We start from the raw sequence: 26,000 nt of genomic DNA on the forward strand, positions 1-26,000 counted from the left end.
AAAGGCAACCTGGAGAACACCTTGGAGTGGAACACACCATCTCTCTACACCCCATACCCAATTTGTAGGCCTAATGCAGCGTAGTTTCCAACAACTACTAAACGAAAGCCGGAAGATCGAAGCTCAGGAAAGGCAACCTGGGGAACACCTTGGAGTGGAACACACCATCTCTCTACACCCCATACCCAATTTGTAGGCCTAATGCAGTGTAGTTTCCAAGAACTACTAAACGAGAGCCGGAAGATCGAAGCTCAGGAAAGGCAACCTGGAGAACACCTTGGAGTGGAACACACCATCTCTCTACACCCCATACCCAAATTGTAGGCCTAATGCAGTGTAGTTTCCAAGAACTACTAAACGAGAGCCGGAAGATCGAAGCTCAGGAAAGGCAACCTGGAGAACACCTTGGAGTGGAACACACCATCTCTCTACACCCCATACCCAATTTGTAGGCCTAATGCAGCGTAGTTTCCAACAACTACTAAACGAGAGCATGAAGATCGAAGCATTGGCGAGGAAACCTGGGGAACACCTTGGAGTGGAACACACCATCTCTCTACACCCCATACCCAATTTGTAGGCCTAATGCAGCGTAGTTTCCAACAACTACTTAACGAGAGCATGAAGATCGAAGCATTGGCGAGGAAACCTGGGGAACACCTTGGAGTGGAACACACCATCTCTCTACACCCCATACCCAATTTGTAGGCCTAATGCAGCGTAGTTTCCAACAACTACTAAACGAGAGCCGGAAGATCGAAGCTCAGGAAAGGCAACCTGGAGAACACCTTGGAGTGGAACACACCATCTCTCTACACCCCATACCCAATTTGTAGGCCTAATGCAGTGTAGTTTCCAAGAACTACTAAACGAGAGCCGGAAGATCGAAGCTCAGGAAAGGCAACCTGGAGAACACCTTGGAGTGGAACACACCATCTCTCTACACCCCATACCCAATTTGTAGGCCTAATGCAGCGTAGTTTCCAACAACTACTAAACGAAAGCCGGAAGATCGAAGCTCAGGAAAGGCAACCTGGGGAACACCTTGGAGTGGAACACACCATCTCTCTACACCCCATACCCAATTTGTAGGCCTAATGCAGTGTAGTTTCCAAGAACTACTAAACGAGAGCCGGAAGATCGAAGCTCAGGAAAGGCAACCTGGAGAACACCTTGGAGTGGAACACACCATCTCTCTACACCCCATACCCAAATTGTAGGCCTAATGCAGTGTAGTTTCCAAGAACTACTAAACGAGAGCCGGAAGATCGAAGCTCAGGAAAGGCAACCTGGAGAACACCTTGGAGTGGAACACACCATCTCTCTACACCCCATACCCAATTTGTAGGCCTAATGCAGCGTAGTTTCCAACAACTACTAAACGAGAGCATGAAGATCGAAGCATTGGCGAGGAAACCTGGGGAACACCTTGGAGTGGAACACACCATCTCTCTACACCCCATACCCAATTTGTAGGCCTAATGCAGCGTAGTTTCCAACAACTACTTAACGAGAGCATGAAGATCGAAGCATTGGCGAGGAAACCTGGGGAACACCTTGGAGTGGAACACACCATCTCTCTACACCCCATACCCAATTTGTAGGCCTAATGCAGCGTAGTTTCCAACAACTACTAAACGAGAGCCGGAAGATCGAAGCTCAGGAAAGGCAACCTGGAGAACACCTTGGAGTGGAACACACCATCTCTCTACACCCCATACCCAATTTGTAGGCCTAATGCAGTGTAGTTTCCAACAACTACTAAACGAGAGCCGGAAGATCGAAGCTCAGGAAAGGCAACCTGGGGAACACCTTGGAGTGTAACACACCATCTCTCTCCACCCGATACCCATTTTGTAGGCCTAATGCAGTGTAGTTTTCTACAACTACTAAACGAGAGTCGGAAGACCGAAGCAATGGCAAGGAAACCTGGGGAACACCTTGGAGTGTAACACACCATCTCTCTCCACCCCATACCCAATTTGTAGGCCTAATGCAGCCTACTTTCCGACAACTACTAAACGAGAGCATGAAGATCGAAGCTCAGGAAAGGCAACCTGGGGAACACCTTGGAGTGTAACAAACCCTCTCTCTACACCACGGAAGGGCTGATTCTTAGGAAGGAAGGCTGTCGGAAAGAAGCAGGGCGCGTCCGAGGGTGATTATATTCTTATTAGGTATATACTCACCCTCGGACGCGCCCTGCTTCTTTATTTGTAATGAATGTTTATTTGCAATGTGGTTTTGACTTACTCTATTTTTTTGGTAAATAATGATTTTATTATTTTCATTGTTTTGCATCTTCTTGGCAATAATATAAAGAAGACGCGACAGGACAACACTCGGTGGATGCCATATCTGTGTTTTAAATTGAAAAAAACTTTCAGTTAACTACTTGCAGGAGAAAGTTATTGTAGCTGGTGGCCATTTTTAGTACTGTACCAGATTTTTGTTGTATGTGTTTGTTTTTAATGTTAAAATGTCTGCATTTGATATCTCTCCAGTATTTTCTTTTTTATAAGCAAAATACTTATATTTATATTTTCTGATGTTGGTTCCAGGGGTACACGGGCAGCAGTGGTGTGGTCAGTGGAGGCCTAGTGGAAGGAGTGACCGCAGACAGGCATCGAAGGCCTAAAATAATAACACATGGCTGTAGGAAATTTTAAATTGGTTCCAGGGGTACACGGGCAGCAGTGGTGTGGTCAGTGGAGGCCTAGTGGAAGGAGTGACCACAGACAGGCATCGAAGGCCTAAAATAATAACACATGGCTGTATGCAATTTTAAATTGGTTCCAGGGGTACACGGGCAGCAGTGGTGTGGTCAGTGGAGGCATATTGTAAGGAGTGACCGCAGACAGGCATCGAAGGCCTAAAATAATAACACATGGCTGTAGGCAATTTTAAATTAGTTCCAGGGGTACACGGGCAGCAGTGGTGTGGTCAGTGGAGGCCTAGTGGAAGGAGTGACCGCAGACAGGCATCGAAGGCCTAAAGTAAAAAAATTGGGCTGGCTGTAGGCAATTTTAAATTGGTTCCAGGGGTACACGGGCAGCAGTGGTGTGGTCAGTGGAGACCTAGTGGAAGGAGTGACCGCAGACAGGCATCGAAGGCCTAAAATAATAACACATGGCTGTAGGCAATTTTAAATTGGTTCCAGGGGTACACGGGCAGCAGTGGTGTGGTCAGTGGAGGCATATTGTAAGGAGTGACCGTAGACAGGCATCGAAGGCCTAAAATAATAACACATGGCTGTAGGCAATTTTAAATTGGTTCCAGGGGTACACGGGCAGCAGTGGTGTGGTCAGTGGAGGCATATTGTAAGGAGTGACCGCAGACAGGCATCGAAGGCCTAAAATAATAACACATGGCTGTAGGCAATTTTAAATTGGTTCCAGGGGTACACGGGCAGCAGTGGTGTGGTCAGTGGAGGCCTAGTGGAAGGAGTGACCACAGACAGGCATCGAAGGCCTAAAATAATAACACATGGCTGTAGGCAATTTAAATTGGTTCCAGAGGTACACGGGCAGCAGTGGTGTGGTCAGTAGAGGCCTAGTGGAAGGAGTGACCGCAGACAGGCATCGAAGGCCTAAAGTAAAAAAATTGGGCTGGCTTTAGGCAATTTTAAATTGGTTCCAGGGGTACACGGGCAGCAGTGGTGTGGTCAGTGGAGGCCTAGTGGAAGGAGTGACCGCAGACAGGCATCGAAGGCCTAAAATAATAACACATGGCTGTAGGCAATTTTAAATTGGTTCCAGGGGTACACGGGCAGCAGTGGTGTGGTCAGTGGAGGCCTAGTGGAAGGAGTGACCACAGACAGGCATCGAAGGCCTAAAATAATAACACATGGCTGTATGCAATTTTAAATTGGTTCCAGGAGTACACGGGCAGCAGTGGTGTGGTCAGTAGAGGCCTAGTGTAAGGAGTGACCGCAGACAGGCATCGAAGGCCTAAAGTAAAAAAATTGGGCTGGCTGTAGGCAATATTAAATTGGTTCCAGGGGTACACGGGCAGCAGTGGTGTGGTCAGTGGAGGCCTAGTGGAAGGAGTGACCACAGACAGGCATCGAAGGCCTAAAATAATAACACATGGCTGTATGCAATTTTAAATTGGTTCCAGGGGTACACGGGCAGCAGTGGTGTGGTCAGTGGAGGCATATTGTAAGGAGTGACCGCAGACAGGCATCGAAGGCCTAAAATAATAACACATGGCTGTAGGCAATTTTAAATTGGTTCCAGGGGTACACGGGCAGCAGTGGTGTGGTCAGTGGAGGCATATTGTAAGGAGTGACCGCAGACAGGCATCGAAGGCCTAAAATAATAACACATGGCTGTAGGCAATTTTAAATTGGTTCCAGGGGTACACGGGCAGCAGTGGTGTGGTCAGTGGAGGCATATTGTAAGGAGTGACCGCAGACAGGCATCGAAGGCCTAAAATAATAACACATGGCTGTAGGCAATTTTAAATTGGTTCCAGGGGTACACGGGCAGCAGTGGTGTGGTCAGTGGAGGCATATTGTAAGGAGTGACCGCAGACAGGCATCGAAGGCCTAAAATAATAACACATGGCTGTAGGCAATTTTAAATTGGTTCCAGGGGTACACGGGCAGCAGTGGTGTGGTCAGTAGAGGCATATTGTAAGGAGTGACTGCAGACAGGCATCGAAGGCCTAAAATAATAACACATGGCTGTAGGCAATTTTAAATTGGTTCCAGGGGTACACGGGCAGCAGTGGTGTGGTCAGTGGAGGCATATTGTAAGGAGTGACCGCAGACAGGCATCGAAGGCCTAAAATAATAACACATGGCTGTAGGCAATTTTAAATTGGTTCCAGGGGTACACGGGCAGCAGTGGTGTGGTCAGTGGAGGCATATTGTAAGGAGTGACCGCAGACAGGCATCGAAGGCCTAAAATAATAACACATGGCTGTAGGCAATTTTAAATTGGTTCCAGGGGTACACGGGCAGCAGTGGTGTGGTCAGTGGAGGCATATTGTAAGGAGTGACCGCAGACAGGCATCGAAGGCCTAAAATAATAACACATGGCTGTAGGCAATTTTAAATTGGTTCCAGGGGTACACGGGCAGCAGTGGTGTGGTCAGTGGAGGCCTAGTGGAAGGAGTGACCACAGACAGGCATCGAAGGCCTAAAATAATAACACATGGCTGTAGGCAATTTTAAATTGGTTCCAGGGGTACACGGGCAGCAGTGGTGTGGTCAGTGGAGGCCTAGTGGAAGGAGTGACCACAGACAGGCATCGAAGGCCTAAAATAATAACACATGGCTGTAGGCAATTTTAAATTGGTTCCAGGGGTACACGGGCAGCAGTGGTGTGGTCAGTGGAGGCATATTGTAAGGAGTGACCGCAGACAGGCATCGAAGGCCTAAAATAATAACACATGGCTGTAGGCAATTTTAAATTGGTTCCAGGGGTACACGGGCAGCAGTGGTGTGGTCAGTGGAGGCATATTGTAAGGAGTGACCGCAGACAGGCATCGAAGGCCTAAAATAATAACACATGGCTGTAGGCAATTTTAAATTGGTTCCAGGGGTACACGGGCAGCAGTGGTGTGGTCAGTGGAGGCCTAGTGGAAGGAGTGACCACAGACAGGCATCGAAGGCCTAAAATAATAACACATGGCTGTAGGCAATTTTAAATTGATTCCAGGGGTACACGGGCAGCAGTGGTGTGGTCAGTGGAGGCCTAGTGGAAGGAGTGACCGCAGACAGGCATCGAAGGCCTAAAGGATAAAAATTGGGCTGGCTGTAGGCAATTTTAAATTGGTTCCAGGGGTACACGGGCAGCAGTGGTGTGGTCAGTGGAGGCCTAGTGGAAGGAGTGACCACAGACAGGCATCGAAGGCCTAAAATAATAACACATGGCTGTAGGCAATTTTAAATTGGTTCCAGGGGTACACGGGCAGCAGTGGTGTGGTCAGTGGAGGCATATTGTAAGGAGTGACCGCAGACAGGCATCGAAGGCCTAAAATAATAACACATGGCTGTAGGCAATTTTAAATTGGTTCCAGGGGTACACGGGCAGCAGTGGTGTGGTCAGTGGAGGCATATTGTAAGGAGTGACCGCAGACAGGCTTCGAAGGCCTAACATAACAAAAATGTCAATACAATGGTATTGTCAGTGGCAGGCATTGAAGGATGTCAGCGCATAGACTAAACATTGGTGGAGCTGTGAGATAATTTTGCAAGTGGTAGAGCACTGCTTGAGCTGGGGGGGGGAACTGTCTTGTGGCCGGCGGTACAGGCCCAGGGCCCCTCATATTACAACGGTGTGTCTGACGTTGGGTGCGCACCACCACCGCCAGAGACACTTTATTGTACTAGGAGGGACCCAGTGGCAGTGCTGTCGACCAAAAGCGGGCACACCCACCTCTTCAGACAAACAGCACTCTCACGGGTGCTGTCGCCAAGTGTCGATACCACGGCCCCGTGTGGGGAGTTTGGCCATTTAGTGAGGTGTAAACATGTCGTATGCTGGACAATCAGGTGCAGAAAATTACGAGATTGGAAAAGGCATTCAGAATAGTCCACAGGCAAGACCTTTTCATAGGAAAGCTAGGTGTCAGCCGGGCAAGGTGGGGCAAAAGATTTCGAAATCCAGTTGTGGTTCATTTTAATGAAGGTTAGATCATCTACATTTTGGGTAGCCAGACGAGTCCTTTTTTCTGTTAGTATTGAACCTGCAGCACTGAATACTCTTTCTGATAGGACACTAGCTGCCGGGCAAGCAAGCTCCTGCAATGCATATTCTGCCAATTCTGGCCAGGTGTCTAATTTTGATGCCCAGTAATCAAATGGGAATGACGGTTGAGGGAGAACATCGATAAGGGATGAAAAATAGTTTGTAACCATACTGGACAAATGTTGTCTCCTGTCACTTTGAATTGATGCTGCAGTACCTGTCCTGTCTGCGGTCATAGCAAAATCACTCCACAACCTGGTCAGAAAACCCCTCTGGCCAACGCCACTTCTGATTTCTGCCCCTCTAACTCCTCTGGTCTGCTGGCCCCTGCAGCTCATGTGAGAACGATCACGGGCGCTGTGTGCAGGGAATGCCAGAAGCAAACGGTCAACAAGAGTTGATTGTTTGGTTGCTAATATTAGTTCCAAGTTCTCATGTGGCATTATATTTTGCAATTTGCCTTTATAGCGAGGATCAAGGAGGCAGGCCAACCAGTAATCGTCATCGTTCATCATTTTAGTTATGCGTGTGTCCCTTTTGAGGATACGTAAGGCATAATCCGCCATGTGGGCCAAAGTTCCAGTTCTCAAATCTGCGGTTGTGCTTGGTTGAGGGGCAGTTTCAGGCAAATCCACGTCACTTGTGTCCCTCCAAAAACCAGAACCCGGCCTTGCCGCGCCACCAATTTCCAGTGGCCCCGGAAAAGCTTCCTCATTAAAAATATAATCATCCCCATCATCCTCCTCGTCCTCCTCCTCCTCTTCGCCCGCTAACTCGTCCTGTACACTGCCCTGGCCAGACAATGGCTGACTGTCATCAAGGCTTTCCTCTTCCTCAGCTGCAGACGCCTGATCCTTTATGTGCGTCAAACTTTGCATCAGCACACGCATTAGGGGGATGCTCATGCTTATTATGGCGTTGTCTGCACTAACCAGCCGTGTGCATTCCTCAAAACACTGAAGGACTTGACACATGTCTTGAATCTTTGACCACTGCACACCTGACAACTCCATGTCTGCCATCCTACTGCCTGCCCGTGTATGTGTATCCGCCCACAAAAACATAACAGCCCGCCTCTGTTCGCACAGTCTCTGAAGCATGTGCAGTGTTGAGTTCCACCTTGTTGCAACGTCTATGATTAGGTGATGCTGGGGAAGGTTCAAAGAACGCTGATAGGTCTGCATACGGCTGGAGTGTACGGGCGAACGGCGGATATGTGAGCAAAGTCCACGCACTTTGAGGAGCAGGTCGGATAACCCCGGATAACTTTTCAGGAAGCACTGCACCACCAGGTTTAAGGTGTGAGCCAGGCAAGGAATGTGTTTCAGTTGGGAAAGGGAGATGGCAGCCATGAAATTCCTTCCGTTATCACTCACTACCTTGCCTGCCTCAAGATCTACAGTGCCCAGCCACGACTGCGTTTCTTTCTGCAAGAACTCGGACAGAACTTCCGCGGTGTGTCTGTTGTCGCCCAAACACTTCATAGCCAATACAGCCTGCTGACGTTTGCCAGTAGCTGCCCCATAATGGGAGACCTGGTGTGCAACAGTGGCAGCTGCGGATGGAGTGGTTGTGCGACTGCGGTCTGTGGACGAGCTCTCGCTTCTGCAGGAGGACGAAGAGGAGGAGGAGGGGGTGCGAACGGCTACAGCCAACTGTTTCCTAGACCGTGGGCTAGGCAGAACTGTCCCAAACTTGCTGTCCCCTGTGGACCCTGCATCCACCACATTTACCCAGTGTGCCGTGATGGATACGTAACGTCCCTGGCCATGCCTACTGGTCCATGCATCTGTTGTCAGGTGCACCTTTGTGCTCACAGATTGCCTGAGTGCATGGACGATGCGATCTTTAACATGCTGGTGGAGGGCTGGGATGGCTTTTCTGGAAAAAAAGTGTCGACTGGGTAGCTCGTAGCGTGGTACAGCGTAGTCCATCAGGGCTTTGAAAGCTTCGCTTTCAACTAACCGGTAGGGCATCATCTCTAACGAGATTAGTCTAGCTATGTGTGCGTTCAAACCCTGTGTACGCGGATGCGAGGCTAAGTACTTTCTTTTTCTAACCACAGTCTCATGTAGGGTGAGCTGGACTGGAGAGCTGGAGATCGTGGAACTAGCGGGGGTGCCGGTGGACATGGCAGACTGAGAGACGGTGGGAGATGGTATTGTTGCCGCCGGTGCCCTAGATGCAGTGTTTCCTACTACGAAACTGGTGATTCCCTGACCCTGACTGCTTTGGCCTGGCAAAGAAACCTGCACAGATACTGCAGGTGGTGCGGAAAATGGTGGCCCTACACTGCCGGAAGGGATGTTGCGTTGCTGACTAGCTTCATTGGCCGAGGGTGCTACAACCTTAAGGGACGTTTGGTAGTTAGTCCAGGCTTGCAAATGCATGGTGGTTAAATGTCTATGCATGCAACTTGTATTGAGACTTTTCAGATTCTGTCCTCTGCTTAAGGTAGTTGAACATTTTTGACAGATGACTTTGCGCTGATCAATTGGATGTTGTTTAAAAAAATGCCAGACTGCACTGTTTCTAGCATCGGATACCTTTTCAGGCATTGCAGACTGAGCTTTAACCGGATGGCCACGCTGTCCTCTAACAGGTTTTGGCTTTGCCACTCGTTTTGGGCAAGATACGGGCCCGGCAGATGGAACCTGTTGCGATGTTGATGCCTGCTGCGGCCCCTCCTCCTCCGCTTCAGAACTGCTGCCGCCTGCACCCTGTTCCCCCAATGGCTGCCAATCGGGGTCAAGAACTGGGTCATCTATTACCTCTTCTTGTAGCTCGTGTGCAACTTCGTCTGTGTCACCGTGTTGGTCGGTGGTATAGCGTTCGTGATGGGGCAACATAGTCTCATCAGTGTCTGATTCTTGATCATTACCCTGCGAGGGCAATGTTGTGGTCTGAGTCAAAGGACCAGCATAGTAGTCTGGCTGTGGCTGTGCATCAGTGCACTTCATGTCAGATTCAACTTGTAATGGGCATGGACTGTTAACTGCTTCACTTTCTATGCCAGGGACGGTATGTGTAAAGAGCTCCATGGAGTAACCCGTTGTGTCGCCTGCTGCATTCTTCTCTGTTGTTGTTTTTGCTGAAGAGGACAAGGAAGCGACTTGTCCCTGACCGTGAACATCCACTAACGACGCGCTGCTTTGACATTTACCAGTTTCACGAGAGGAGGCAAAAGAGCTAGAGGCTGAGTCAGCAAGATAAGCCAAAACTTGCTCTTGCTGCTCCGGCTTTAAAAGCGGTTTTCCTACTCCCAGAAAAGGGAGCGTTCGAGGCCTTGTGTAGCCAGACGACGAACCTGGCTCCACAGCTCCAGACTTAGGTGCAATATTTTTTTTCCCACGACCAGCTGATGCTCCACCACTACCACTACCCTCATTACCAGCTGACAATGAACGCCCCCAGCCACGACCTCTTCCACCAGACTTCCTCATTGTTTTAAAAACGTAAACAAACTAACGGTATTTGTTGCTGTCACACAAATTACACGGTGAGCTATAACTTCAGTATGATTTAGCTACCCCTTTACAGGTGAGTGAGACCACAACGAAAATCAGGCACAATGTTACACACTCTGTTGTTGGTGGCAACAAATGAGAGAGATGCCACACACGCAGGACTGTCACTGAAGCACAAATGTAAATATTAATCTCCCACTGATTTGATTTTTTTTTTTTTTTCAGGGAGACTTTAGGAAAAAAAAATAATAGAATAAAATGATTTTTTCAGGAAGAATTTAGAAACCAAATAAAATAAAATGATTTTTTCAGGGAGAATTTAGAAAACAAATAAAACAAAAAAAGGCTTTCTATGGCCCACTGAGTGAGAGATGACGCACACAGGAGTCAGGAGTGGCACACAAACCCAGTGGCCAATATTTATCTCCCACTGATTGATGTAGTGATTTTTTCAAGTAGATTTTGGAACCCAAATCAAGCTAAAAAAATAATAGGCTTTCTATGGCCCACAATTAGAGAGAGAGAGAGAGATGGCACACCCAGGAGTCAAGACTGGCACACAAGCAGAAAGGGCAATATTAATCTCCCACTGATTTGTTTTTTTTTGTTTTTTCAGGGAGACTTTAGGAAAAAAAATAATAGAATAAAATTATTTTTTCAGGAAGAATTTAGAAACCAAATAAAATAAAATGATTTTTTCAGGGAGAATTTAGAAAACAAATAAAACAAAAAAAGGCTTTCTATGGCCCACTGAGTGAGAGATGACGCACACAGGAGTCAGGAGTGGCACACAAACCCAGTGGCCAATATTTATCTCCCACTGATTGATGTAGTGATTTTTTCAGGTAGATTTTGGAACCCAAATCAAGCTAAAAAAATAATAGGCTTTCTATGGCCCACAATTAGAGAGAGAGAGAGAGATGGCACACCCAGGAGTCAAGACTGGCACACAAGCAGAAAGGGCAATATTAATCTCCCACTGATTTGTTTTTTTTTGTTTTTTCAGGGAGACTTTAGGAAAAAAAATAATAGAATAAAATTATTTTTTCAGGAAGAATTTAGAAACCAAATAAAATAAAATGATTTTTTCAGGGAGAATTTAGAAAACAAATAAAACAAAAAAAGGCTTTCTATGGCCCACTGAGTGAGAGATGACGCACACAGGAGTCAGGAGTGGCACACAAGCCCAGAGGCCAATATTTATCTCCCAATGATTGATGTAGTGATTTTTTCAGGTAGATTTTGGAACCCAAATCAAGCTAAAAAAATAATAGGCTTTCTATGGCCCACAATTGGAGAGAGAGAGAGAGATGGCACACCCAGGAGTCAAGACTGGCACAGAAGCAGAAAGGGCAATATTAATCTCCCACTGATTTATTTTTGTTTTTTTTCAGGGAGACTTTAGGAAAAAAAAATAATAGAATAAAATGATTTTTTCAGGAAGAATTTAGAAACCAAATAAAATAAAATGATTTTTTCAGGGAGAATTTAGAAAACAAATAAAACAAAATAAGGCTTTCTATGGCCCACTGAGTGAGAGATGACGCACACAGGAGTCAGGAGTGGCACACAAGCCCAGAGGCCAATATTTATCTCCCACTGATTGATGTAGTGATTTTTTCAGGTAGATTTTGGAACCCAAATCAAGCTAAAAAAATAATAGGCTTTCTATGGCCCACAATTGGAGAGAGAGAGAGAGATGGCACACCCAGGAGTCAAGACTGGCACACAAGCAGAAAGGGCAATATTAATCTCCCACTGATTTGTTTTTTGTTTTTTTTTCAGGGAGACTTTAGGAAAAAAAATAATAGAATAAAATTATTTTTTCAGGAAGAATTTAGAAACCAAATAAAATAAAATGATTTTTTCAGGGAGAATTTAGAAAACAAATAAAACAAAAAAAGGCTTTCTATGGCCCACTGAGTGAGAGATGACGCACACAGGAGTCAGGAGTGGCACACAAGCCCAGAGGCCAATATTTATCTCCCACTGATTGATGTAGTGATTTTTTCAGGTAGATTTTGGAACCCAAATCAAGCTAAAAAAATAATAGGCTTTCTATGGCCCACAATTGGAGAGAGAGAGAGAGATGGCACACCCAGGAGTCAAGACTGGCACACAAGCAGAAAGGGCAATATTAATCTCCCACTGATTTGTTTTTTTTTTTTTTTTCAGGGAGACTTTAGGAAAAAAAATAATAGAATAAAATGATTTTTTCAGGAAGAATTTAGAAAACAAATAAAACAAAAAAGGCTTTCTATGGCCCACTGAGTGAGAGATGACGCACACAGGAGTCAGGAGTGGCACACAAGCCCAGAGGCCAATATTTATCTCCCACTGATTGATGTAGTGATTTTTTCAGGTAGATTTTGGAACCCAAATCAAGCTAAAAAAAATAATAGGCTTTCTATGGCCCACAATTGGAGAGAGAGAGAGAGATGGCACACCCAGGAGTCAAGAGCCCAGAGGCCAATATTTATCTCCCACTTTTTTTTTTTTGTTCCAGGGAAAATTTATAAACACAATAAAAAAAATAATAAATAGGCTTTCTATGGCCCACTATCTGAGAGAGAGAGAGAGAGATGGCACGCTTAGGACTGGCACACAAGCCCAAAGGCCAATATTAATCTCCCTTTTTTTTTTCAGGGAGAATTTATAAAACCAAAAAAAAAATAAATAAATAGGCTTTCTATGGCCCACTATTTGTGAGAGAGATGGCACGCTCAGGACTGGCACACAAGCCCAGAGGCCAATATTAATCTCCCACTTTTTTTTTTTTTTTCCAGGGAAAATTTATAAACCCAATAAAAAAAATAATAAATAGGCTTTCTATGGCCCACTATCTGAGAGAGAGAGATGGCACGCTTAGGACTGGCACACAAGCCCAAAGGCCAATATTAATCTCCCACTGATTGATTTATTGATTTTTTCAGGTAGAATTTAGAACCCAAATAAAGCAAAAAAAAAAATGGGCTTTCTATGGCCCACTGAGTGAGTGATGATGCACACAGGAGTCAGGAGTGGCACACAAGCCCTGAGGCCAATATTTTTCTCCCACTGATTGATGTAGTGATTTTTTCAGGTACATTTTAGAACCCAAATCAAGCAAAAAAATAAATAGGCTTTCTATGGCCCACTATTTGTGAGAGAGATGGCACGCTCAGGACTGGCACACAAGCCCAGAGGCCAATATTAATCTCCCACTTTTTTTTTTTTGGTTCCAGGGAAAATTTATAAACCCAATAAAAAAAATAATAAATAGGCTTTCTATGGCCCACTATCTGAGAGAGAGAGATGGCACGCTTAGGACTGGCACACAAGCCCAAAGGCCAATATTTTTCTCCCACTGATTGATGTAGTGATTTTTTCAGGTAGATTTTAGAACCAAAATCAAGCAAAAAAATAAATAGGCTTTCTATGGCCCACTGACTGAGAGATGGCACACACAGGAGTCAAGAGTGGCACACAAGCCCTGAGGCCAATATTTTTCTCCCACTGATTGATGTAGTGATTTTTTCAGGTAGATTTTATAACCCAAATCAAGCAAAAAAATAAATAGGCTTTCTATGGCCCACTGAGTGAGAGATGGCACACACAGGGATGGCACTCTAGCAGAAATGTCAATCTTAATCTCCCACAAAAAAAAAAAAAAAAAACAGGGAGTGTCCTTCAATTACTATCTCCCTGCAGTAATCTCAGCCAGGTATGGCAGGCAGCAATAAGGAGTGGACTGATGCACAAATTAAATAAAAGTGTGTACAAACAAAAAAGATAGCTGTGCAGAAAGGAAGGAACAAGAGGATTTGTGCTTGGAAAAAAGCAGTTGGTTTGCACAGCGGCGTACACACAGCAATGCAGCTATCAGGGAGCCTTCTAGGGCAGCCCAATGAGCTACAGCGCTGAGGGGAAAAAAAAAAAATGTAGCTTCCACTGTCCCTGCACACCGAAGGTGGTGTTCGGCAGTGGAAATCGCTACAGCACAAGCGGTTTGGTGGTTAATGGACCCTGCCTAACGCTATCCCTGCTTCTGACGAAGAGGCAGCAACCTCTCCCTAAGCTCAGATCAGCAGCAGTAACATGGCGGTCGGCGGGAACGCCCCTTTATAGCCCCTGTGACGCCGCAGACAGCAAGCCAATCACTGCAATGCCCTTCTCTAAGATGGTGGGGACCAGGACCTATGTCATCACGCTGCCCACACTCTGTGTTTACCTTCATTGGCTGAGAAATGGCACTTTTCGCGTCATTGAAACGCGACTTTGGCGCGAAAGTCGCGTACCGCATGGCCGACCCCGCACAGGGGTCGGATCGGGTTTCATGAAACCCGACTTTGCCAAAAGTCGGCGACTTTTGAAAATGAACGACCCGTTTCGCTCAACCCTATTCCCTACGTTGATCCTAGACGTCTCGCACCAGCCGAAGATCTAACTTCCCCTATTAGAAGAAACACAGACCTCTCTTGCCTCCAGAGAAATACCCCACAGAAATAGCAGCCCCCCACATATAATGATGGTGAAATGAGAGGAGGGCACATACACAGTATGAAAACAGATTCAGCAAAATGAGGCCCGCTAAAACTAGATAGCAAAGGATACAAAAGTAAACTGCGCGGTCAGTAAAAAACCCTTCAAAAAACCATCCTGCAATTACTTGAACTCATGTTCCAACTCATGGAACATGAGGAGCAATTACAGCCCACTAGAGCAACCAGCAGCAAAGAAACAATTATATGCAAGCTGGACAAGACAAAAATAAAGCAAAACGTGGAACAAGAAAATCAAAAACTTAGCTTGTCCTGAAGAATACTGAAGCCAGAAGCTGAGGTAACAAAACACTCTGATAACCTTGATAGCCGGCGGGGAAATGACAAGAAAGCCCGGTTAAAAGGAAACTCCCAAATCCTAATAGAACAGCTGGACACCAGAGACAGCAGAACACAAATCACCCAGTACCATCAGTAACCACCAGAGGGAGCCCAAAAACAGAACTCACAACAGTGCCCCCCCCTTGAGGAGGGGTCACCGAACCCTCACGAGAACCACCAGGGCGACCAGGATGAGCCCTATGAAAAGCGCGGACCAAATCATCAGCATGAACATCAGAGGCAACCACCCAAGAATTATCCTCCTGACCATAACCCTTCCACTTGACCAAATATTGGAGTTTCCGTCTGGAAACACGAGAATCCAAGATCTTCTCTACAACATACTCCAATTCTCCCTCCACCAGCACCGGAGCAGGAGGCTCAAGCGAAGGAACAACAGGTACCTCATACCTCCGCAACAACGACCGATGGAACACATTATGAATAGCAAACGATGCCGGGAGATCCAAACGAAACGACACAGGGTTAAGAATTTCCAAGATCCTATAAGGACCTATGAACCGAGACTTGAACTTAGGAGAAGAGACCTTCATAGGAACAAAACGAGAAGACAACCACACCAAGTCCCCAACACGAAGTCGAGGACCCACGCGGCGATGGCGATTAGCAAACTGCTGAGCCTTCTCCTGGGACAACTTCAAATTGTCCACCACATGACTCCAAATCCGATGCAACCCATCCACCACCATGTCCACTCCAGGACAATCAGAAGGCTCCACCTGACCAGAGGAAAAACGAGGATAAAACCCCGAATTACAAAAGAAAGGAGAAACCAAGGTAGCAGAATTAGCCCGATTATTAAGGGCAAACTCGGCCAGCGGCAAAAAGGTAACCCAGTCATCCTGATCAGCAGAAACAAAACACCTCAAATAAGTTTCCAAGGTCTGATTAGTTCGCTCCGTCTGGCCATTCGTCTGAGGATGGAATGCAGACGAAAAGGACAAATCAATGCCCATCTTAGCACAGAACGTCCGCCAAAATCTAGACACAAACTGGGATCCCCTGTCAGAAACGATGTTCTCCGGAATCCCATGCAAACGAACCACGTTCTGGAAAAACAGAGGGACCAACTCAGAGGAGGAAGGCAACTTAGGCAAGGGTACAAGATGAACCATTTTAGAAAAGCGGTCACACACAACAGCAAGGCTTAGCCCGAGCACAAACCTCACAAGACTGCACAAAAGAACGCACATCCCTCGACAAGGAAGGCCACCATAAAGACCTGGCCACCAAGTCTCTAGTACCAAATATTCCAGGATGACCTGCCAACGCAGAAGAATGGACCTCGGAGATGACTCTACTGGTCCAACTATCCGGAACAAACAGTCTCTCAGGCGGACAACGATCAGGTTTACCCGCCTGAAACTCCTGCAAAGCACGTCGCAAGTCTGGGAAGACGGCCGACAAAATCACCCCATCCCTAAGGATACCAGTGGGCTCAGAATTTCCAGGGGAGTCAGGCACAAAACTCCTAGAAAGAGCATCCGCCTTCACATTCTTTGAACCTGGCAGGTATGAAACCACAAAATTGAAACGAGAGAAAAACAGTGACCAACGAGCCTGTCTAGGATTCAGACGCCTGGCAGACTCAAGCTAAATCAGATTTTTGTGATCAGTCAAGACCACCACACGATGTCTAGCACCCTCCAGCCAATGACGCCACTCCTCAAATGCCCACTTCATGGCCAAAAGTTCCCGATTACCCACATCATAATTCCGCTCAGCGGGCGAAAATTTTCTAGAAAAGAACGCACATGGCTTCATCACCGAGCAATCGGAGCTTCTCTGTGACAAAACCGCCCCCGCTCCAATCTCGGAAGCATCAACCTCAACTTGGAAAGGAAGCGAAACATCAGGCTGACGCAACACAGGAGCAGAAGAAAACCGGCGTTTAAGTTCCTGAAAGGCCTCCACAGCCGCAGGAGACCAATCAGCAACATCAGCACCCTTCTTAGTCAAATCCGTCAAAGGCTTAACAACACTAGAAAAATTAGTTATAAAACGACGATAGAAATTAGCAAAGCCCAAGAACTTCTGCAGACTCTTAAGAGATGCAGGCTGCGTCCAGTCACAAATAGCCCGAACCTTGACGGGATCCATCTCAATAGTAGAAGGGGAAAAAATATACCCCAAGAAAGAAATCTTCTGGACTCCAAAGAGACACTTTGTGCCCTTTACAAACAAGGAATTAGCCCGCAGGACCTGAAACACCTTCCTGACCTGCTGAACATGAGACTCCCAGTCATCAGAAAAAACCAAAATATCATCCAAATACACAATCATAAATTTATCCAGATATTCACGGAAAATATCGTGCATAAAGGACTGAAAGACTGAAGGAGCATTAGAAAGTCAGAAAGGCATTACCAAATACTCAAAATGGCCCTCAGGCGTATTAAATGTGGTTTTCCACTCATCACCTTGCTTTATTCGTATAAGATTATACGCACCCCGAAGATCAATCTTAGTGAACCATTTAGCCCCCTTAATGCGAGCAAACAAATCAGTCAACAAAGGCAAAGGATACTGATATTTTACGGTAATCTTATTCAAAAGACAATAATCTATACAAGGCCTCAAGGACCCATCTTTTTTGGCCACGAAAAAAAAACCTGCTCCCAAAGGGGACGAAGATGGACGGATATGTCCCTTTTCCAAGGACTCCTTAACATAATCCCGCATAGCAGTATGCTCTGGCACTGACAGATTGAACAAACGACCTTTAGGAAATTTACTACCAGGAATTAAATCTATAGCACAATCGCAATCCCTGTGAGGAGGAAGCGAACTGAGCTTAGGTTCCTCAAAAACATCCCGATAATCAGACAAAAATACAGGAACCTCACAAGGAGTAGATGAAGCGATAGAAATCGGAGGTGCATCATCATGAACCCCCTGACATCCCCAGCTTAACACAGACATTGTTTTCCAGTCAAGGACTGGATTATGAGTTTGTAACCATGGCAGACCAAGTACTAGAACATCATGTAAATTATACAGTACCAGGAAGCGAATCACCTCCTGATGAACGGGAGTCATACGCATGGTCACTTGTGTCCAGTACTGAGGTTTATTCATAGCTAAAGGTGTAGAGTCAATTCCCTTCAAAGGAATAGGGACTTCCAGAGGCTCAAGACTAAACCCACATCGCTTGGCAAATGACCAATCCATAAGACTCAGGGCAGCGCCTGAATCTACATAGGCATCGACGGAAATGGATGATAATGCAAATCAGAGTCACAGACAGAATGAACTTAGACTGTAAAGTACTAATGGCAACAGACTTATCAACCTTTTTTGTGCGTTTAGAGCATGCTGATATAACATGAGCTGAATCACCACAATAAAAGCACAACCCATTTTTCCGCCTATAGTTTTGCCGTTCACTTCTAGACTGAACTCTATCACATTGCATTGTCTCAAGTGCCTGTTCAGAAGACACCGCCAAATGGTGCACAGGTTTGCACTCCCGTAAACGCCGATCAATCTGAATAGCCATAGTCATAGACTCATTCAGACCCGTAGGCGCAGGGAACCCCACCATAACATCTTTAATGGCCTCAGAAAGGCCATCTCTGAACTTTGCAGCCAGGGCGCACTCATTTCACTGAGTAAGCACTGACCATTTCCGAAATTTTTGACAATATATTTCTGCTTCATCTTGCCCCTGAGAGAGAGCTAATAAAGCTTTTTCAGCCTGAATCTCCTGGTTAGGTTCCTCATAGAGCAAACCCAATGCCAGAAAAAACGCATCCACATTAAGCAACGCAGGATCCCCTGGTGCCAATGCAAATGCCCAATTTTGAGGGTCACCCCGCAGGAAAGATATAATAATCTTAACCTGCTGAGCAGGGTCTCCAGAAGAGCGAGATTTCAAAGAAAGGAACAGCTTGCAATTGTTCCTAAAATTCAGAAAACTAGATCTATCTCCAGCAAAGAACTCTGGAATAGGAATTCTAGGTTCAGACATAGGAGCATGTACAACAAAATCTTGTATATTTTGAACCTTAGCAGCAAGATTATTCAAGCTGAAAGCTAAACTCTGGACGTCCATGATAAACAGCTAAGGTCAGAGCCATTCAAGGATTAAGAGGAGGAAAAAAAAAATCAGCCAGGCTGCAATTAAGGCTAGGCAGCAACCTCAGAGGAGAAAAAAAAAAAAAAAAACTTCCTCAGACTACTTTTCCTCCTACTTCAGCCCAAACATTTTGGCCGGCTATACTGTCATGATTCCAATGGCAGGGAATCACAAAAGGACAAGCACCAACGAGCTCTAGGGTGATGGAACCTGAGCTGACCGCGACCCTAAACCTGAACACACAAATAACAATAGCCGGGGAACGTGCCTACGTTGATCCTAGACGTCTCGCACCAGCCGAAGATCTAACTTCCCCTATTAGAAGAAACACAGACCTCTCTTGCCTCCAGAGAAATACCCCACAGAAATAGCAGCCCCCCACATATAATGACGGTGAAATGAGAGGAGGGCACATACACAGTATGAAAACAGATTCAGCAAAATGAGGCCCGCTAAAACTAGATAGCAGAGGATACAAAAGTAAACTGCGCGGTCAGTAAAAAACCCTTCAAAAAACCATCCTGCAATTACTTGAACTCATGTTCCAACTCATGGAACATGAGGAGCAATTACAGCCCACTAGAGCAACCAGCAGCAAAGAAACAATTATATGCAAGCTGGACAAGACAAAAATAAAGCAAAACGTGGAACAAGAAAATCAAAAACTTAGCTTGTCCTGAAGAATACTGAAGCCAGAAGCTGAGGTAACAAAACACTCTGATAACCTTGATAGCCGGCGGGGAAATGACAAGAAAGCCCGGTTAAATAGGAAACTCCCAAATCCTAATAGAACAGGTGGACACCAGAGACAGCAGAACACAAATCACCCAGTACCATCAGTAACCACCAGAGGGAGCCCAAAAACAGAACTCACAACAGGTAACACACTGACTCATCAGTGACGTCTCTAGGTGAAGTCCTTCATCTTTCATCCAGCACAGACTGCCATCACTTCTTCTAGCCAGGACTCGTCTCTGCAGGAAATAACACAGTTATCTCGAGCTCTGCTTGCAAAACAAATTACTTAATTTTTCCCAACTTCTACATTACACCACATGAACAAAAAGAGGCAACATAGTATCATTCTACACAGTAACAGGACCGCCCCTCATTTAAAACAGTATACTCAAAAAATAAAATAAATACATCACTGCAGTAATAATATCCCTTATTTAGCCCCTATGGTAATAATAATATCCCCCATCCTGGCCCCGTGTATCTCATTCCTTGCTCCAGCCATATGTTCTTGCATCCTGCCCCATGATCCTGCATGATCTATCTCCAATCCTGCCCCATGTCTTTCATTCTGCCCAGTGTCTCGAATCATGCCCCGTATCTACATTCTGCCCATGTCTCCAATCCTGCCCCATCTGTCTCCAGTCCTGCCCCCAATGTGTCCAGCATCTCTGCCCCAATGTGTCCAGCATCTCTGCCCCCAGTGTGTCCAGCATCTCTGCCCCCAGTGTGGCCAGCATCTCTGCCCCCAGTGTGTCCAGCATCTCTGCCCCCAGTGTTTCCAGCATCTCTGCCCCCAGTGTGTCCAGCATCTCCGCCCCCAGTGTCCAGCATCTCTGCCCCCAGTGTCCAGCATCTCTGCCCCCAGTGTCCAGCATCTCTGCTCCCAGTGTCCAGCATCTCTGCCCCCAATGTCCAGCATCTCTGCCCCAAATGTGTCCAGCATCTCTGCCCCAAATGTGTCCAGCATCTCTGCCCCATTGTGTCCAGCATCTCTGCCCCCAATGTGTCCAGCATCTCTGCCCCAAATGTGTCCAGCATCTCTGCCCCCAATGTCCAGCATGTCTGCCCCCAATGTGTCCAGCATGTCTGCCCCCAATATGTCCAGCATGTCTGCCCCCAATGTGTCCAGCATGTCTGCCCCCAATGTGTCCAGCATCTCTGCCCCAAATGTGTCCAGCATGTCTGCCCCCAATGTCCAGCATTTCTGCCCCCAGTTTCCAGCACTCTTGCCTGGGTACCCTGGATTGCCGCTCTCAATTAAAAAAACCCCAAAAAACGAGTTATTCTCACCTGACCGCGCTCCTGCGGCGAAGCTCCCTCCTAGCAGCTGAAGCTCGCACTCGCCTGTGACTGACAATGACATCAGATGCCGGCGACGTGCGCACTGCGGCTGACGTCAGCTGCCAGCCTCCGATTGGCTGGCGGCTGTTAACTATTGACATGCGGGCGAGCTGCCAGCCTCCGATTGGATGGCGGCTGTTAACTATTGACATGTGGGTGTGAGCCCGCATGTCAATAGCGTTAAACTGCCGCAGCACCAGTAGGGGCCCGGTGAGCAGATGAGACGGGGCCCGATGCGGGCCCCCTCTGCCCACCGGGCCAATACGCCAGTCAGGGCAGTAATGCCCTGATGGCGGCAGTCAATCTGAGCGGTAGCTCAGGGCCCCCCCCCACACCACTGGGCCCTGGGGTACCGCCCAGATTGACCTCATTATAATCTGCCCCTGCTTCCACCCCATTGTTACAAGCACAAAGCCTCATGAATGTGCAATCTTCCTATACCTCTCAGACAACTTCATTTTTATTCTCATGTTGCTATTATTCAGGTTCATTGTGCTTATTCTAACACATTTGTATCTGTTCTCCTATTGTAGTCACCATGCTGTCACTGGGAGCCAGAATATCTCCATTGTTCTCAGTGATGCTGAGTTACTGCCATTGTGCTCTGGGGAAGAGAATATAATGGCGGGATATCATATAGGATTGCAGTGTCACACTCTTTAAAAACGTAATTGCTATAGCATAACCATCTTTACACAGGTGGCCTTTTGCTTAAAAGAGCACATAGAGCAAGTCTTTAAGTAGATCCTGCCAATTTAATTGACTTTCTTAAAGAAACATAATTATAGGATTCATTTTTGTATCTTTCAAGATTATGTAAATTTTCTTCTGCCTTTAAATGATCAGAAAAAGAAAAACGAAATGGTAGTTTCTAGTAAGGTTTTTATATAAAGCCTAAATTGATGAAAATGCTTATTCTGGTAATAATGTCTATTCATTAAAAAATAATTTAATCTATTATCCGAGGATTTATACGTTTTGCTGTATCTCATATAAAGGTTTAAGGTGTTACATGATTACTTCTGGTTGAACTTGATTTTCTGAATCAGAATGACAAAACTAATCCAAAACCCAACACAGCAAACCTTACAGGAGTAGTCTGATCTTCTTAATAATCCATATAGTGTGTGAGTAAGGAGGTGGCGGTGTTGTCCGAGTTTCCGCTTGAAAATATGTGTATTGTTACACTGTATTCGGGTGATCAATGTGTTTAGTGATGTTCTTTCTGAGCAATAGAGTTGTGTACAACTCAGCCACAGAGAGATAGTTCATAGGTAGACAGGTAGAGTTAATGGTTGGGACTAGCCCAGAGTAGGAGGGGCTAATGTGAAGGAACAGAGGGAGTTTCCTGTCAGGAAAGCAGATAGGGCCTAGATTGCAGCTAGAGCAGACCTTTGGTCTGAACAGTCAACAGAGTTTCATGAATTGTGTTTTCCTAAAGTGAGTGGAGACCAGGGCAATGGATAGGGTGATCCAGAATGTAGACAAGGAAAAGTGTTGGAAGGAGTGAGTGATTCTTTGGAAACGAGGTCTGGGACAGGAAGCCTAGTGGGATGGTACACTGTTATCTGACAGTCAAATGACAGAGCAACAATCCTATAGCAATCCTATAACAATGTTCCCCATCCTGGGCCTCTTCCTGGTACAATGTCCCCTTCCTGGAATAATGGCCCTCATCCTGGGCCCCCTTCTGATATAATGCCCATCCTGGAACCCTTCCATTCTTATTCATCACATTTTAAAAAGAAACAAATAATCATACTTCCCCTCCCAGAACAACTCGTGTATAGCCAGCGCAGAAGCTGGCAGATGACTTCTGCATGCCATCACGGGCAAGCCCACATCTGCTGCCAGCCTCTGATTGGCCACCAACGTGTATTGCAGTGCACGGAGCCAGCGGGTCTCTGCGCTGCAATACATTTCAGTTGAATATTCGTCCAAGGATGCATATTCTGTTGAAATTGGCATTGGCAATTGGTGCTGTAAGGGCCCACTTACCATCGTACCCTCTTTAAAAGCAATCTTTACGCCCCTTGCGATTGCAGATTTCTGAATACTGACATAACGTGTTGTAACTCCTTAACTCCAGGAAAGCTATTTGCTAGAAATAGCTCTTGCAGATGCCAGCATTTTGCTTTACAAAAAACATGCATGCAATAATTAGGAATTGACAAATTATGACATTAAAGACCTTATCCAGGAAGACTGAAGGACTTATAAATGTGAGTGTTTTCTTATTTTAGATCGAAGCACCCTTTAGTCTGTAACCTTAGTGTAACATATCCCAGACCACTTACTATTAACAGACCGCGCATTTGTTTTATGATGCAGAATGGATAAACAATTAGTGGAATGGATTGATGCAAGCTGTAAAATAAGAACAAGAAAACCGACAATTGTTTCCATGAAGATTACATAAATTTACTTTTTATTAGAAATCAGTGAAATCTCTGCCTTGCCATAGGCGGCATTTTAAAGCAAATGCTGTTTGAACAAAAAAAAAAATTGACAAAAGATTCCTTATCAAGAGCAAAGATCCCATGGAGACTGAGAAGAACTGCTAATAAGCTTCTAAAATCCCGTCCTCTGAGCTGTGCAAAGTTTGAAGGTGAATGTGCTCAGTCGCTTCCTTCTATACTATGTCAAAGCGTAACAGTCCAAAAAACTCACATAAGGAATCACCAGACCCTGTCAAACGCTGTCCAGAAATTGATTCTGTAAGAGGGGTAGACAGGGAGAAAAGCAGAGATAAAGCAATAGAGAAGCGGTAATGTGGATAGTCTCATTTGATGCATAGCATTTCTGATTCAGTCAATATGTTCCTGGAATAAATCAAATTATGCAGTGTTGGAAGGACTGTCTTACGATATCTTTCCCTGGCTGCGCACTGTCTTTGTGCTCTGTAGTGCATTGTTATGGAGGGGAACTGAATTCCATATATTAAAAGAATATTTTGTGCACATGTTAAGCCCTGTATCTATTAGGAAGTAGATGGAAAGATAGATAGATAGATAGATAGATAGATAGATAGATAGATAGATAGATAGATAGATAGATAGATAGATAAAAACTCCACAAAATGAGGGCAGAACTCCAAAGTCACATAATGAAAAAACAGATTTCAATCAGCCCATGTGATGTTCTGGTTCAAAATGGAGGAGCCTTTGGACAGATTAAATTAGTCATTGATATGTTTATATTGTTTCTTCTCTAGGGGGATGACCGCATGAAGCTTCCTAGTCCTAATCATAGCAAGTTCTTCCAAAACCTCCTCGATGATGAAGATTTAGAAGATATGATAGATGCCGAGGAGTATCTTGTCCCTCAGGCCTTTAATATCCCACCTCCAATCTATACCTCTAGGACACGAATCGACTCCAACAGAGTAAGTGATTGTACTGTAAGCATTGCACATATTTATGTTATTAGTTATACATAGTACCGCATGGTATAGTCTGATATCTTGTTACAATATATCCTATCATCAACACAGCCCCCTTTTGATTAGGACAGGTATATAATGTCCTGTCACAGGAATGCGCCAGAAGACTAAAGGACCCTCGTTATCCCACCAACACTTTCAAAGTCAGGTCTGTTCTTCTTCTCTGCTCTGCCGAGTGACTGCTAGGGCTGATTCATTCATCATTATTGAGGAGTTTATATTATTATTTTATTCTATTATGGCCACATGTAAAGAGGCCCAAACTTGTGTCTAAGATTATTCCTAAAAATATCCTTAATTCACCACTCTGAGGTAACACTAAGGTCTGTTCCCTGTCCCTAGTAAAATACTTACCAGCAATTGTCTTCTGCTCTTCCCATCGCCACCCTGGTTCCATTCCGCTATCTTGTGACCGCAGCTCTTGAATAACTGGGAGCCAGAGGTAATGGTCACAAGCTTTTAATTTAAATCTATGAGACCCATGTTCTCACCCCGTTCTGGCTCTCAATGATGTACATTGAGTAGTGACTTCTGGATCGCCCGGCAAACACTGGAGGAGTCCGATAGGTCCCAACTAGCTGACGACAACCGGAGAGTAGATGTCAGTGGCTGGTAAGTATATTACTAGGGACAGGGAACAAGTATTTGTGATACCACTCTGGCAGTAAAATAAAACAAACACCAAAGTGCTTCTTAAAAATCTATTCTTTGCATTGCATTCAGTAGTTTTTAAACAATAGTTTGGCATTTATTTGTTTTACTAATTTTACATTTTGCACTGGGATACTGTTCTTTGAAAAGGCAGTTTAATTGGGTTACGGAATGTCTACATTGTAATTTGATAATAGTTCAGTTATTAAATGATTTAATTTTTTTTAATATACTTTGTGTTTCAATTCCATAATTGTTCACAATTTCAAGATCTGTTGCTCTCAATGAACAGAAAATCGTGCGGCCTAAAATCTGTCCTGATTATATCTAACTGCAAAAGTAACACAGTTCAAGATGGAGCTTTTCCAAAACTTTTTTTGCAAAGTCAAGAAATATTGTAAAATGAAAAAAAAGCTGCTAGCAACTTGACTTTTCTGTGATCTCTAAAGGTCTTAAGGTACCTTCAAACATAACGATATCGTTAACGATATCGTTAACGATATCGTTGCAACGTCACGCTTTTTGTGATGTAGCAACGATCCCGCTAACGATCACGTTATGTGTGACAGCGACCAACGATCAGGCCCCTGCTGGGAGATCGTTGGTCGCTGGGGAATGATCAGGACCTTTTTTTGGTCGCTGATCACCCGCTGTTATCGTTGGATCGGCGTGTGTGACGCCGATCCAACGATGTGTTCACTT

At 45.4% G+C, this 26,000-nt stretch overlaps 1 protein-coding gene across 2 annotated transcripts in view; it reads left to right on the forward strand.

The window, feature by feature from the left end:
* ERBB4 (erb-b2 receptor tyrosine kinase 4) overlaps positions 1-26,000 on the forward strand; it is a 1,426,503-nt gene that overhangs the window by 1,316,005 nt on the left and 84,498 nt on the right. For both annotated transcript variants that reach the window (XM_069733421.1, XM_069733420.1), the window contains exon 25: positions 24,420-24,590. In XM_069733421.1, the coding sequence (XP_069589522.1) occupies positions 24,420-24,590 (171 nt within the window). The remainder of the gene's footprint in view (positions 1-24,419; positions 24,591-26,000) is intronic.

This window comes from Ranitomeya imitator, chromosome 7 (genome assembly GCF_032444005.1).
Source record: "Ranitomeya imitator isolate aRanImi1 chromosome 7, aRanImi1.pri, whole genome shotgun sequence".
Lineage (NCBI taxonomy): Eukaryota > Metazoa > Chordata > Amphibia > Anura > Dendrobatidae > Ranitomeya > Ranitomeya imitator.